The 16,046-nt window shown below is 47.0% G+C and overlaps 1 protein-coding gene across 2 annotated transcripts in view; it reads left to right on the plus strand.

The window, feature by feature from the left end:
* The window catches only part of TRPC5 (transient receptor potential cation channel subfamily C member 5), a 108,619-nt gene that overhangs the window by 75,740 nt on the left and 16,833 nt on the right, over positions 1 to 16,046 (plus strand). For both annotated transcript variants that reach the window (XM_036402417.2, XM_036402418.2), the window contains exon 7: positions 2,298 to 2,493. In XM_036402417.2, the coding sequence (XP_036258310.1) occupies positions 2,298 to 2,493 (196 nt within the window). The remainder of the gene's footprint in view (positions 1 to 2,297; positions 2,494 to 16,046) is intronic.

Raw genomic sequence — 16,046 nt, forward strand, 5'->3', positions numbered from 1 at the left:
CACTCAGCAGGACATGAGAGCCTCTCAATCACCATTTCCAAAATTCTATTTCTTTATAGCTGCTTCTCCAAAGTAGTGTGAGCCTGCCCTGAAACATGGACTGTGAAAAGAGGCTGTGGACCTGTCCTGTCATTAAACACTGAGGACACAGCACCTCACAGCATCCTCACTGCTCTGCAGAGCTGCAGGAACCACTTGGTGTCTTTGTCAAGGGCACATGAGAATGTTTGCTTTAGTCTGGGCCCAGATTACACACCTGGGTAATATTGTGCACCCAGAACAACACACTGACCACTTCTAGAGCTGATTTCAGTTCAATGATTAGAGCCCCTGTCTCTCTTCAGAGAGTAGTGTTTCTACTGTTAATAGTAAAAATACTATAAATATTTTAAAAGACAGCTAGTGCTCCAGCACTTCTAGTAAATAAATGCTTGGCATTCTTTGGTTAATCTGTATTTTACTACCCTAGTTATTTAATAAGCCTAACAAACAGCCTGAGCTTTGGGAGGGAGGTTTTTTGGAGGGAGTTTTTTTTTGGGAGGGAGGTTTTTTGGAGGGAGTATTTTTTTTGGGAGGGAGCATCTTTATGATTTTGGCCAGTGAAAAACATAAGCTACATCCACAAAGTATAAACAGAATCCTCATATAAGGCATGGGGATACATGTGAACAAATGCCTGGAGATGATGGGAGAACAGATTCCTGGTATGTCAAGTAAAGCATCTGAATTATTCATATTGATGTGTCTAGAAGTCGCATTTGAACACATCTGCTGACCTCAGGCCAAAATGGAAACTCTTAAACAGGCATATAAATGTCATTTTTGGATGATATAAATGCCATACTTTGGAAAGCCAAAACAAAGATGCCCAAACAGAGCAATTACTTCGATTGCTGATTACGCGTCTGACGTGACTGCGAAAGGTCACTGGAAGCAGAGAGACCTGGGATGATCTCACCAGCTCAGTGGGGTCAGGTCTGGTTCATCTAGGGAAGGAAGCCTTCAAAAGAAGAGAAACTCTTGAGCTGAATTAATGTGATGACTCTCTTTCATCTGGGTCATTACCGAGCAGTGGTTGCAGGGTTTTGCCAGGGACTCTGCCTGTAGTGGGTGGGAGCTGCTGCTCCAGCCACTCAGAGCTTCCAGCGTTTTGGGCAGGTGCATTGTGAACACAGCAGAGTTTTGGGCAGGTGCATTGTGAACACAGCAGAGTTTTGGGCAAGTGCATTGTAAACACAGCAAGATTTTGGGCAGGTGCACTGCAAACAGAGCTGTGTTTTTGGGCAGGTGCACTGCAAACAGAGCAGCAGTGTTTTGGACAGGTGTATTCCAAATACAGCAGTATTTTGGGCAGGTGCAGTGCAAACACAGCATCATTTTGGCCAGGTGCATTCCAAACAGAGCAGAGTTTTGGACAGGTGTATTCCAAATACAGCAGAATTTTGGGCAGGTGCATTCCAAACAGAACAGAGTTTTGGGCAGGTGCATTGCAAAGAGAACAGTTTTGGGCAGGTGCACTGCAAACACAGCATCATTTTGGCCAGGTGCATTCCAAACAGAACAGAGTTTTGGGCAGGTGCATTGCAAACAGAGCAAAGTTTTGGGAAGGTGCTCTGCAAACAGAGCAGCATTTTGGCCAGCTGCACTACAAATAGAGCAGCATTTTGGGCAGATGTATTCCAAACAGAGCAGAGTTTTGGGCAGGTGCATTCCAAACACAGCAGCATTTTAGGCAGATCTACTGCAAACAGAGCAGTATTTTGGGCAGGTGTATTCCAAACAGAGCACTGCAAATTAGAGCAAAAGGTGCAAGTGCTGTGATTTCTGCCATGTCCCACCTCGTGGTGCCTTGTTGTTGTGCACTGTTCACTGCTGCAGTCACGCTTGGGGATGGGTTCCCTGAGCATTTATCCTGCAGACATGTTAATGATGCAAGCACTGATTAAACAGGAGAGTTTATAGATAGCAGCAGCATCGCAGCATGGCAATTTTAATTAAATGGAATATATTGTGGCTGTTCTGTGCAATATGCTGAGTGGGAAAGGGAGCCTTGGGTTCCTTGGGGAAGTTGTGCTCACTGCCTCTCAAGGATGTGGGCTCTTGGACAGACAGCAAATGCTGTTGATGGGACAGCTCTCACATGCATTGGCTGTTGGGTCACTGTGGCTGGGCACAGGCTGTCCCCAGGGAGGGATAAAAGGCTCTGCTAAGTGGTGTCTCCCAATATCTGTGTAGAAAAAGATCATTTTCCACCCCCCAGCATCAGGAAGCCAGCTAAAAATCTGTTTTCTTTGCAGGCTTTTTGAGACCCTCCAGTCACTCTTCTGGTCTGTGTTTGGGCTGCTGAATCTCTACGTCACCAACGTGAAAGCCAGACACGAGTTCACAGAGTTTGTTGGGGCCACAATGTTTGGGACCTACAACGTCATCTCCCTCGTTGTGCTGCTGAACATGCTCATAGCCATGATGAACAACTCCTACCAGCTCATTGCTGTGAGTTACCCCTTCTCTTTCTGCTGCTGTTTCTCCCTGTGTGCCTCATGTGTCTGATTTGCAGCACGTGGGTCCTTTCTGGGCTGCTGGAGACTGCTGCCCCCAGGTTCTGCCAGCAGGTAGCTGGGATTTCTGCTCACCAGCCTGAATCATGCCTGTGGAGGAGGTTTTGCTCTGTTTGTAAAGCTCCTTAGCTGGAAAAGGCTCATGGGCTGTGATCTGCCCCTGTCTCCTCCTGTGGAGTAACCTTGCTGACCACCTTGGGTGTATAAAGGGAAACTTCCCACTGCTTCCTGATGTTTGCTCAGAACTTGGGGGGTGGGTGTTGTGGTATATTTTTTTATCCTATTTCTGCTTTCTCATGTGAAACCATGTGTGTCAGGAGCCCAGTCCTGCAATTTCTTTTTCCACAGTCTTCCCACCTGAAATTAGATCATGTCCATCTGTAATACCAGAGTCTCCTGGCTGTATAACCATGTGAGATTCCTGAGTAATCCCAGTGCAGGATGGATCTGAGCTGAGGCAGCTCGGGGCTGTAGAGCCCTTATCAAACGGAACTTTCATTTGAATGTTCAAAACTGTTTTCTCCACTGTAATCTCATTCTGTGTACCCAAAAGCCAATCTGTACCTTGATGATTAAATTTGTCAACAGACTGAAAGCTAAAGCAGCGTGGCTCTGCATTTTAAGGCTCTTTAGGTCAGGAACAGTATGGAAGGAAGCAAAATCTTGTGTGCACAGGACTTCAGATAAACCAGTGGGCACTTACTCTCCATTCTGACCACTAACATGACAGGTTTGGAGACAGAGAGGTGCTGAACTTCTCTGCTGCAGCATCAGAGAAGCAAAACAGGAGTGGGGGAAGCTGTTTGTGTCCCTGGCTGGGCACTCAGTACAGAGAGAGTAGAAACTTCCTCCTCTGCTTTGGGCGACTCTTGTTTTATTCTGGAAGATAAACCAGAGCAAAAACAGAACCAGAAGCAGTTCTCCTACTATTTCCATTTCCAAATTCCTGGACAAGTCTCTAGGGATGTGTGTGGGTGAGTTCCTTTCCTGGCTGAAGCACAGAGGGGAGTATTGAGTTGTTTTCTTGAACAGGTTCCACAATTGTTGTTGATTATCTGCTGATTCAAGTGGCTCCTAAATTCACTTGGTCAAATTGCTGATTCTTTTGGACATCTGATCTTTATAATGGTAAAAAGTATGAGAAAAACTGGACCACTGACCTTCCAGATGAGCAGAAAAGCAGTTTATCACAAAGGCATTTATCAGTCTGTTTCAATGCTTCGAGTGCTTTCTCTTTGTTCACTGCTACTCCTCACATTCCAGGGAGACTGGAATGAGGGACAGAAAACAAAGATTCTCTCCTTGGCCATTTTCTCCAATTCCCTGTCCTTTATTGTCATGAACAGGCTTGTCACTAAGACAAAGCCCCAGCCTAAGAGTGGCACAAGAATAGCAGCATTTGCTATTCACTGGGCCACAAACCACTCATCATTCTTTCCCCTGAATAATTCGAGTGATGCAATGACACATTACACACAATCCCACATGAATTAGAGGGACCCATCATAACAATTAACTGAAGAGAAGGGTCCAGGGAGGGCTGTTGTGTTAATGGTTTTGTGTCTGGAGCAGCTGGCAGCAGGGACTGGCCCCATCAGAAAGTCTGCCCTTGACAGACCCGGGGCTGGAGGGCTGAACTCTCCAGATAACTGAGGCAAAGCATGGAGTTAGTGAGCAGCATGAGCCCCCTGCTTGGGAAAGTGACACTGGAAATGCTACAGGAGACTTTGCTGTCTGTAGGAGCCTTGGGGGTAGCACGGTTGGGACAGATGGAGATGAGAGATCTCTGCAGCCAGGGCTGGAACTTGGGGTTCATTGCAAAGGGCCTGGGGGCAGGGCCCTGCTGGGAGCTGCCAGGCACAGCTCAGAGCAGGACTGAGAGGATGAGAGGGGAAGAGAGTAAAAGGGGTAAGAGCTAAGAGGCAAGAACTAAGAGAGCAAGGTTCCTGTTACAATACCATAAATCTTCTGTGTTGAATATTCTAATTCTCACTAACCAATCCAGTACAATATACAATCCTATAGCATTTCCATACAGCCTATAAGAATCATTACATTACCATCCTGTGTTACATTTTAAACCCTACAAACTCCTCTTTGGGCCCCTTCTGCCAAGCTGGCAGGGTCTGCTCTGACCCTTGGGCCTGTCTGCAAGCAGAGGGTGTTGTTCCATCAAAAGGGGATCACCTTCAGCTGGCCACACCATTGTTTCCAGTTGTTCAGTAACTGAGGTATCTCAAAGCTTGCTTTCATTTCAATCTCACTTATAGTTTCCATATTCTCAAAATCTTTTGCCAGGCAATCACATTTATAAGGCTTTCCTGCTTCATCTTCCCCAACAGTTGTCACTGAAAGTGTCTGGCTGCAAGTGATGCCGAGGGCAGTGACATTTCCTGGGAAGGCAGGAGGCAGGCACTCCCCCAAGCTGCATTCCTGCATGCTTCTTCCTCTCAGGGACAAATTTCCTTCGTGTGTCTCCTCAGGGCAAACATCAATTAATCTCTCCCCCGAAGAAAACAAGTCGTTAAAAAACGTTGAGCTTTACAAATGTGGGGCATTAATTAACCTCCTGTAATCAGGTTCAGCCCCTGCCGAATGACAGCAGGCTGGGTGCTAGACTGGGCATTTCTCCCTCCTGGTATTTATATTGCAGTGGGTACACGTGGAATGACAGAATTCCAGGGGGAAGGAGGGGAAGGAGTCCTTGGGGTGGAGTGCAGGTCTTCTTCTGCATCAGCAGGAAATCCTGTGCCTGAGCATCACTGCAGGGCAATGAACCAGCTGTGGGGAATGAGATCAGAGTGCATCTCTGCCTGCTGACTCCCATGCAGTGGAGTGCTGAGGACATCTTCATTAATCCCGTTTGTTAATGAGCCCCAGGCACTGCTGCAATGCAAACAGGCTTTCTCCCCTCCTCTCCTGCAGGGACAAGTACACCTAATGAGTACACCCAATGCATTTGTAGCAGTTATTCTTCAGGTCAGCTTTTCTCCTGCACCCACATGTGAGTTTCTGCTGTGAGGTTTGAGAAAGGAGAATCTGGGCTGCTCCTCCTTGGCCCTTCCTTGTGTCTCCCCAGTCTGGGGATTAGGGCTTGGTGCTTAATTAGGCACTGCAGGCACACAGCATGAAAGCACCACTGTCTGTGGAAGGCAGAGCAAGGCAAGCAAAGAGTAAAACCTCTGCTTCAAGTGGTTCTTGACTCAGAGAAGAAGGAACTTTTCTGCCATAATTTTGTTGGTTTTTTCCTCAGCTGTTTCAGACTTCAATAAACACATACTTGCAGGAGTGCCCTGAAGCTGTTTCAATATCGATTACTTCCAGACAGCCCATTTTTCTCCTTTGCCAAACCATACTTTGGTTATGGCAGACACCATCTTTCACCAAGAAAGCAAACAAAATCCAAATGCAATGCCCCAAATTTCCATACTTCTCGTGCTGTTTCAATATGGGAAGATCAGAATGTTTTATACAAGCAGCACAGGATGCAGTGGGATGTTATGCACTGCCAGCTCCCTCATCTCAATACCTTCCAGACATGACAGAAATGCCATTAGCCGAGGATGGGAAGAGGAATTTGTCACAATCACAAGAGGAAGGACAAGGGAATGATGTGAGAGTGGCCAGGTGGCTGCATCATTTGTAAGTGGCAGAAAGTAACTGAGTGGGTGATGAGGACACTTTGTGTGATGGGCTGTTTCTCATCAGGGCATACAATCCTCCTGCCAGATGCTAATTTTTTCAGAATAAGAGGCATAGTTGAGGTGCATAGAATAAGAGGTGTTCCTGAGGGTGCAGGTGCAGAGACAAGGATCTGACTCAATGTTTCAGAAGGCTTGATTTATTATTTTATCATATATATTATATTAAAACTATACTAAAAGAATAGAAGAAAGGATTTCAGCAGAAGGCCAGCTAAGAATAGAAAAAGAAGGAATGATAACAAAGGCTTGTGGCTCAGCTGTCTGTCCAATCCAGCTCACTGTGATTGGCCATTAATTACAAAGATCCAACATGAGCCCAATCCCAGATGCCCCTGTTGCATCCCACAGCAGCAGATAACCATTGGTTACATTTTGTTCCTGAGGCCTCTCAGCTTCTCAGGAGGAAAAATCCAAAGGAAAGGATTTTCCATAAGATGTCCGTGACACTCGGGTGCAGGAGCACGTGGCAGGGATTTAAGGTGTATTTTCTGATAGCCCGTTCCTTGTGGCCACGCCTGTGATTATTCTGGGCAGTCAGGCAAGAATTAGTCACAGGAGCTGCACCAGGAGTGGTGACTCTGCAGCAGGAGCAGTATCAGTGGAAGAACAGCAAGCAAGGGCTGTGCAGGATGGAAACCAGGGGCTGTGAGCTGCTGGGAGAGTTGCAGGTGAGTTAGGGTGATAAATGGTGCACAACAGCACTTTAAAGAGAGATGTGAACCCTCACAGCCTTCAGATGTTCTGGGATAAAAGTACAAAGATGTTTAATACCTCAGGGATTACTTACACCAAAGGGAGCCTGAGAAAAATTCCCTCTAACTCCCTTGTGGGAAGGTGTTGCAGCCTCGAGTGTGTGATGCAGTGTCTGTGTGCAATGTTGGAATAATGACTTCAGCAGTGAGCATAAAATCACAAAATTGTTCTATATATTGTATTTTGTATCCTCCTGTTGGTTGGTATCTCTGTGATTTCAAGCTGGCTCATCTCACACAGCTGTTCCTGCAAAAGGCTGCAGTCTTTAAAATAAAAATAAGTTTTAAGTGTGTCTCTGAGAGTAGTGTATGTCTAAATTGGAACTTAGTTGCCAGTGTTTGTGTTGCAGGAATCAGGGCATTGGGCACCAACCTCAGGGTGAAGTTTTAGGTGATGAAATTAAATGGAGTGGATTAACACAAGTAGTTAAGGAGGAGAATGAAGAAAAGAAATATTTTGCATAGCAATACAAAAGCAGCTAAAAAATAAATAAAACTTTGACAGTAAGTATAGGGATATTAGATATGGAATTTTCTCAATTTTTGCAGGCTAGAGAGCTTAAAAATTAAGGCACAGAGAAACATAAAGATTTTTCAGCTCCCTATTACGTTGTTTCCAAGATAACTTTGGATTTCCCCCAGGTGGCAGTTTCAAACTTTTCTTCTTCTGCAAAGCACACAGATTCCTCCACTTTTCTGCAGCAGCTGAACTCCCTCAGCACCGTGGCAGTAATTGCTACCCAGTTTAATTCACTGCACCAGCAGAAATTCTCTTCCCCACTGTGATTTGTGACCCTCAGGACTGTCAGAAAATGTTCCTCTGCTTGCACGACCTGCACAGTTATTACCTGGTGGTTTGGCTAAGGAGGAATTTTATGAATCAATAAACTTAGTTTGAAGTACAACAGCTGCCCAGTCCGTGCAGATGGCAGATTTTGGAGTGGTGGCTGTTCCCCTATAGAGGTAAGGCCAGCTCCTAAATCTGGTCTCAGAACTAAGCTCTTTTAAAGCATCAGGAAATGTTCATTTCAGCAGGCCCATTTCAGCACCATTAATTTGAATTTCTTAGAAATTAAGCCATCAGTTTTTAACTCTGTAATACAGCAGGAAATGAAATTCTGCTCTTGTTGTGTTGCCAGTACAAGCTGGGATCAATATTTCTTGAAGCTTTTTATGGTGCAGTGAAACAAGGGGGTTCTGGAAAGAGGATGAAATGGCTCTTCCTTGGTTTGCAGATGAGTGAAATACTCCTCTTTGTCCCTCAGTTTTGTGGCCCTCAGAGCTGACCAGCACACACATCTGCTGCTCACTGCCCACATGCAGAAGTGTTTGAGGTGCAGGTGACACACTCACAGCTTTGCTTTATTCTACAGCACTGCTCTAATTACCCAGATCTCAATTACTGCACTCATCTGTGGGTCAGCAGTAATTAATTGAAATGGGAAATTCTCCTGCACTCAGTCAGTGCCTTCAGTGACACTTGGACAGGCAGACAGGACAAGGGGCATGGCCTTGAGCTAAAGGAGGGTGGGTTTAGATCAGGCATAAGGAAGGAATGGGCAGGCCCTGGCACAGGTGCCCAGAGCAGCTGGGGCTGCCCCTGGATCCCTGAAGTGCCCAAGGCCAGGCTGGACAGGGCTGGGAGCACCTGGGACAGTGGGAGGTGTCCCTGTGGCAGGGGGTTGGAATGGAATGAGCTTTAAGGTCCCTCCCTGTCAGAACCCAGGACATTGCTCTGGCTGCCCTGGGTGACTCCAGACCCTGGCAGGGGCTCAGAGACCTTGGCACAAGACACCCGTGCCTTTGATTTTAGCCCATGGAAACAATTCCCAACCTTGTGTGAGGAGTTACAAGCCACAAGAGTTTGAGTAGAATGACAGTGAATTTGTCACAGGTTGAAAAAGTAGAATTTTGGGGTTTTAGAATGGGGGTTCAATAGGCAAGATGGAGGAATCTGGGCATGTCCTATCCTTCTTCTTCTTCTTGTCCTCCATCTTCTGCTGGGATGGTGGCACTTTTGGATTGGTTTAAGGTAGAGACAGACTGTCCAACATAGGTGATAGGTATGGGGAAATTATTGTAAATAAAGTACACAGAGTTCTGAGCATAAAAAGCCAACACCACCCTGAGGGCAGGGACTGTGCCACAACCCGACCTGCTGGACAGATCTCAGCAGGTCAGAGAAAGAATGGAACAGATAAGAGAAAATAAACAACCTTGAAAAGCAGAACCGAGGAATCTCAACTTCATCTTCAGTCGCTGGGCTGGGAAAAAAGAGACTTTCTAACACCTCAGGAGCCATTTCAGCCACAAAGACCTGAGACCTCCCAGCCCAGCCCGTTCCATGACTCCATGATTTCTGTTCCATTTCCCATGGAGTGCAGTCCATGTGAAGAGATGCAGGACCCCACTCCTGTTCCCTCCTGAGGAGCTGTAGCCCACCTCTCGTGCAGTGGGGTTGATTCCCAAGGCTGAGTGCTCTCTCTGACCTTGGGGCTGGGTGTGGGGGGACTCCCAGCAGATTTTTATTGTAAAGTGAAATATTCAGCAGTGGTGTGTTGGGATGCTCCCATACAGCCTGTGTGTCTGAAATTAGCCCTGGAGCCTGGCTCCAGACTGGCAGGCAGCTTAATTGCTTTTGTTAGCAAGCTAAAGGATTCATTTGGAGGTGTAGAACTGTTTGTCTTTTTGCTGGCTTTGGCCTAATTACATGTAACCCATGGACTTGAATCACATTGTTAATATTCATATGGAGTTTGCAGAGCCTCTAAATAGAGGCACTCGATGTGCTCCAGCTTCACATGCTGCATCTTCTGTTCTTAGACCAGACAAAGCCTGTGCTCCATCCTGGGATCCAATCCTGCCTCTCCTGTGAGAACTGGCAGCAGAATCAGGTGGTTCAGCCTTTCTGTTGCTTTTAATCTTTGAAACCACAGGAGTTTATGTGTCCCTGGGAGCCACCATGGCCAAACCATCTTGGGGCTTATTCAGGGCAGAAAAGTTACACTTGAATAAAAAAAAGAGAAGAGCTTGCAATCTGTAGATGAGCCCTCGCTGATTTAAGATATTCCAGGGAGTTTGCTGGCATTTATTTTTGGCATTTTCAGGGCTGGGCTCTGGGGATTTTTGGTGTGGTTAACACCCCAGTGCCCTGCCTGACAGGTCAATAACTCTCTGCCCATTTCGTGTGAGCAGCACAGCAAGGTTTGCTCTTGCTACATGATAGAAGTTGAAGTATCCAGATGGAACCAGATAGGTTGCAGCCCCTGCATTATCCCATCTTTTATTTAGGCCTGACAAGCTCAATTAGCATTATCTTGTGCTTCTGCATCGAGGGGACTCTTGGTAGAAAGGCAGGAGAAAAGAGGAAAAGTGAAAGATAAAGGAAGAATATTACTGAGGAAAAAGCAGTGAAATACTAAAAGGGATTTATCTGAGAAGAGCTTTCCCCTGGTACTGAACAATGGAAACAGCTATATTACTAAGAACTCTCTGAAATATGACTTCTTAGCTGCCAGTGCTTCAGAGATTTCCTTTTGCAACACGCTGCAATCTTGCAAATAAAGGGTGCTGATCATACAGGTGAAAGAGGATACACACAACCACTCCTAATTAAATGGGGATATGATTAACAACCTGTTTCTGTTTGCTGGGCCTGTTCCCTGTAGCCACTCAGCTACAGCCCCTGTGTTTTGGGGGAGAAAACAGAGCCTTCTCTCCTGAGTCAGTGCTATCTGCACAGCTCAAGGTTCCCTTACAGACTCGAGCAATCTCATACATTTATAATCTGTCCCTTCCCTTCGGCTCAAGGATGGGTTTAAATGGTCAGGACACAGGATTTTTTAATTTTTCAGCAATTACTCAATTTTTGGCAGCCAAGCTCAGGCACTGCATTTAAGCAGGCTGCCTTCCAGAGGTGTTGGGCACCTGCTGCTCCCTCTGGTGCTGTGACCTTTCCAGGCTCAGTAAAACACATAATCCAGCCCCATTCCTGTGCTGAGGAAAGGCAGTTTATGGGCAGCCATAAAAGAGCAGAACACTGAGGCATTTGGTGTCTGAACACTTGCACAGAGTCGTGTTCCTGCCAGGAGCAGGGAGGGGACAGGAGGAGCAGCAGCCTTGCCTTTGGTTCTGGGGAGATCAGGGAATTCTGAGATTTGGAGAGGTGAAGCCTGGCACCTCCAGAACCCCCTGCCAGCCCCAGAGGCTGCTCCAGCCCAGTTTCACAGTGTTCTGCTCCATCCTCAGCAGGACACCGTGACTCACAGGCTGGATTTTGGTTCCTGGGCTCTGCCTGTGGTTTGTCCTTCCCCTTTGAAGTTCACCTGCAGCAGCTCAGCTGGAGGAGCCAAGGTCAGCCCAAGTGCTTGCACACAAAGTGCTGAATTCTGCAGTGCTCCTTCCTTCCAGGGCAAGTTTGTGCCAGGGAATCATCCTGGCTGTGTCCAGCAGGGAATCCAAGGTTCCCATCCACCTGCAGTAGGTGGCCTGGACTGACAGACTGAGCACCCTGAGGCTGGAACAGAGAACTGAGTTGGATTCCTGAGCTTTGGGAATGGTTGCTCAGAGAGGAGCAGCCACTTTCTTGAGCCCCGCAGTATCTCCAGGTGTAATGCAGATGTGATACCTTTAGCAATGAGAACTTTATGGACTCTTAGAATGGCTTGGGTTAAAAAAAGACCTTTGAAGATCAAATCCCAGCCTGACTGGCTATGCAGAAAAAAAATCAAAGACAATCTTCTGGAAATAGGGCAAGTAAAAATGAGGCTAAGTTTGTTTATTTTTTGCCTTAGCACTAACAGAGTCATCAGCACTCCAACACTTTGGGTTATCCATACCTGCTCAGCCCTCCAGTTCTCCAGGACATGTGAGAGTTACTTGGTTTTGACCTGGCTGGAGGTGGTTAAGTTATCAGCACAGATGCCCCTTATCTCTCTGACCTTCAGCATGAAAAGAGGCTCTTATCAGGCAGTGATGGAGGAGAAAGAATGGATGGCAGGAAGAACAAAGCCTTAGTGATATCTTCCTGCTGAGGCTTTTAGAGAGCTGTTTCTCTGCATGACCTTCCCACTGCTCAGATTTATTTGACTATTAAAATAAAAACTGAACTTAACTGGAATATGACTGCAGAAACAAAAAGGTGTCAGCTCCCATAATTTAACTGCAATAAAAGCAGCACAATCCCCAGTTCTCTGTGTTTTCTCCAATATAATATTCCCTGGCCTTCTCATTAGCTATCGTTGCTTCCATCCAAGATGCTGCTGGGAGATGAAAAGTATTTGATATATATCTATATATGTACATATAACCTAAATACATTGTGGAATGCAGCACATTGCAAGCCATAATAAAAATTTTAATTATGAATATCTTCTGCACATGGAAGTTATAAATAGCAGAGATGCTAAAGCATGCATTTTCCAAGTACAAACAAACTGATTCCCGGGGGCTGGCAGAAGCAGCCAAGGCTCTGGGCAGGGATGGGCAGTGCCACAGCTCCTGTGACAGGTCTGCTGGGGGAATGTCCCTGCTCTCTGCCCCACCTGGTGTGCTCAGAAGCCAGTTGTGGTTTTCTTTTCCATTGCAACCAACCCCATTTCCATAATTCCTGAGCCTCTTTGGCTGTGCTCCAGAGATGGAGTCCTTTATCCAACCTGGAACAAAATGCAGGTCCTGTGCTGTGTCTTGTTGACATTGCACTGGCCATTCCTAAGTGGGGGGCCTTGGACACTGCAAAATTAAGGACATTTTTCCTCATTTCCTCCATTACAGTGTGTTCTTTCCTGGGCTCTGCCATGTGGGATTTTCTCCCCAGCTTTTTGGTTCTGAAGGCTCACAGTCCCAGTGATGGCTTATCTGCTATATAAAACCTTGCATTTGAGGTTTTTTCTCCCTTGTGCTCTTTGCTTTCCTAAGGGCCTTGCTGCCTTTTGCCAGATGTCACAGACATCTTTTATGAAAAATCCTTTCTTTAGGATTTTGCATCCTGAGAAGCTGAGAGGCCTCAGGAACAAAATGTAACCAATGGTTATCTGCTGCTGTGGAATGCAACAGGTGCAGCTGGGATTGGTCCATGTTGGTGGTTTCTAATTAATGGCCAATCACAGTCAGCTGGCTTGGACAGAGAGCTGAGCCTCAAGCCTTTGTTATCATTCCTTCTTTTTCTATTCTTAGCTGGCCTTCTGCTGAAATCCTTTCTTCTATTCTTTTAGTATAGTTTTAATATAATATATATCATAAAATAATAAATCAAGCCTTCTGAACCATGGAGTCAGATCCTCATCTCTCCCCTCATCCTCAGACCCCTGTGAACACCATCACACCAGACAAGCTCTTAACTGCAGTCAGTTCGCTGCATCCTGGTCCAAGAATTCACTTTCCTTGTTTCCCAGTGCTATTATTTATTTGTGAGTCTTTCCTCAGGACCTACCCATGCTCCCTTTCTGTGCTGGAGCCAAAATCCCCCTGTGTGTCCCTTGGAGCTGCATCCTGGGGAGCTGCTCTCCCTTTCCCCCCCTGCCCTGCCTGCTGCTGCAGGGGCTGCTCCAGGTGGGTTTTCCCTGATTTTCCTCTGCCAAGGCTGCCTGTCCCAGGGCACTGGCACTGCAGCTGCTGCCCAGGACCTGCCTTGTACTCCTCAGTGCTTTCATCTCTTCTCTGGCTGTCTCATCCCATAACTGTTCTAATTGCTTTTCCTAATACTAGGTTGTCCTCCTTTAGTAATTTTTCTTGTATTATTTTGGAGATTGATCCTATTAAGTTCTTACCCCTCAGTATGTCATCCCCAGCTTTGAAAGCAAAGTCATTTGTTGCCAGCTGCAGCTGAATTACCTATGCATTAATTGACTTTGTAGCTTCCTGATTTTCTCACAGACTTTTTCTTTCTGTGACATCCTTTCTTTTGAAAAATGTTAAGCAGCACTTACGTCAAATAGCCTGCTTGGAATTTTGCTGCTTGCTTCTCTGAGCTTGTCACCAAACCCCCGAGCTCTGCTGATGTTATTTCCACTTTGCCTGACACATATTACAAAATTAACAGCTTTGAAACAGCACAAGAGTTGCCTGTGTGGAGCTCTGTAAAGATTAAATTTCTCCTGACCCTCTTTCTGCAGTGCTTTCTGTTCAGGATACACAAGGGCATCTTTCTTGTGCTAGCCTGCTTGAAAGCCAGCCCTGATACATTTTCTGTGCAGCTTCCTGCTCTGGGTTTAGCACAGAGCAATAAAGAGGCACGTGGAGAGAGAAATGTATTGAATAGAGTCTAATGACTTCTCTTAGGCTTTGCAGCACTGCTAATTACACAGCAAAAAAGGCACCTTTGAAGTTCCTGTGCCTCTGGGGCAGCCAGCCTCCCTTACTCAGTAGCCTGCAAGGTAAATGTTCCATCTCCTCCTTCCTTCCCAGAGCAAAGTACAGCTCAGGCACATCCTAATCCTGTGGGGCTGCTGCTGGTGGCTGCTCCTGGGGTGAGACAGCAGCAGAGAGCTGCTCCTGCTGCAGGAATCACTGCAGCTCCTGCCTGCACTCCTGGCACAGCCAGAAAGCTTCCCAGCCCTCCTTGAGAGGCACTCAGCCACAGGCAGCCAGCCTGGTCCCCAGGGCACTGTCAGAGCCATCTGTATCTGCATCTGACAGGCAGCAGCCTGATTCCAGCCTAGCCCACTGCCTGTTGTGTAATGAAACACAAGAAAGGCTCACACAGCCCTTTTGGTGCCAGCCAGAGTGATGCTGGAGATCTTGGTAGGTTATTCCTTCCACGTGGCTGTGGGGAGGATTTGCACCCCAGGAACTCCCAGGGGAAGGGGCAGGAGCCCTTGGGCACCTCTGAGTGGCACAGAGGAGCTGGAGCATCATGGAGCTGGTCATCCTGGCATTGTTTGACAGTGGAAAAGCATGGAGCTGGTCATCCTGGCATTGTTTGACAGTGGAAAAGCATGGAGCTGGTCATCCTGGCATTGTTTGACAGTGGAAAAGTTGGAGGATCTCAGCATGCCTGGCTGCAGAGCATCAAATCATCCCAGCATTTCATAGACTCGTGGAATGATTTGGGTTGGAAAGGAACCTTAAAGATCATCTTATTCTGTAGAGGGATAGAATGTAAAAACTAGAGTGCAGAAGGCAGTCTCACACCTGAGGAGTTGGAGCTGTACTAATCACCAAAGATTAGGAACAGGCCTGCCCTTAATAGGCCACAGCTGTGTCCAGTAAGAAGACAAGTGCTACAAAAGAGTGGATTAGCTGGTGGAGATGAGAGGTGGAGTTTGTTGGTTGTGCTGTGAGGAGTTGCCCATGAGAAATCACCAAGAAGGATGGAGCTTTTGCAATAAGGTGACAACATTATTCCACCCCCTGCCATGGGCAGAGACACCTTCCACTGTCCCAGGCTGCTCCAAGCCCTGTCCAGCCTGGCCTTGGGCACTTCCAGGGATCCAGGGGCAGCCCCAGCTGCTCTGGTGCCCTGTGCCAGGGCCTGCCCACCCTCACAATCAAGGAATTTATCTTAATGTCTAACCCTGCCCTTGGGAGCTGAGGGTTTGAGCCACAGCTCTGCACCAGCCTGATCCAGAGTGCAGAGACAGCTGTGAGACCCACAGGGTGCCAAGAATCCATCTCAGCCCTGAGCCAACCAAAACTTGGGGCTATCCCAGGGCTTCCAGGGGTGTTAAGAACTTAAGACCAGGAGACAGGACTCCCATGCCTTGATCTGCCACAGGCTTTCCATGGGATGACTTCAGTTCCTGTGTGCTAAGAGGGATTCACAGTGATTCCCTGCACCTGCTCCCAGGCAGGAGGGAGCTGCAATAACTCCTGGGGAGCTTAAGGAACCTGGAGCCTGTGGCAGAAGTGTCCCCCTCATGCAGAAAGGTGACAGCATCTTCCCAGACAGCTGGGTCTGTGTGGCTGGGTCAGCACTCACTGCTGTCATTGGCAAAGTATGGCCCAACCTGCGTGGCCAAGGAGGAGAGGTGATGGAAATATTTATAGAAAACATCTCAGAAACTGTAAACAACACATTTTCTACACAGAGATAA

The sequence above is a fragment of the Molothrus ater genome, chromosome 14 (assembly GCF_012460135.2).
Source record: "Molothrus ater isolate BHLD 08-10-18 breed brown headed cowbird chromosome 14, BPBGC_Mater_1.1, whole genome shotgun sequence".
In the NCBI taxonomy this organism is placed as follows: domain Eukaryota; kingdom Metazoa; phylum Chordata; class Aves; order Passeriformes; family Icteridae; genus Molothrus; species Molothrus ater.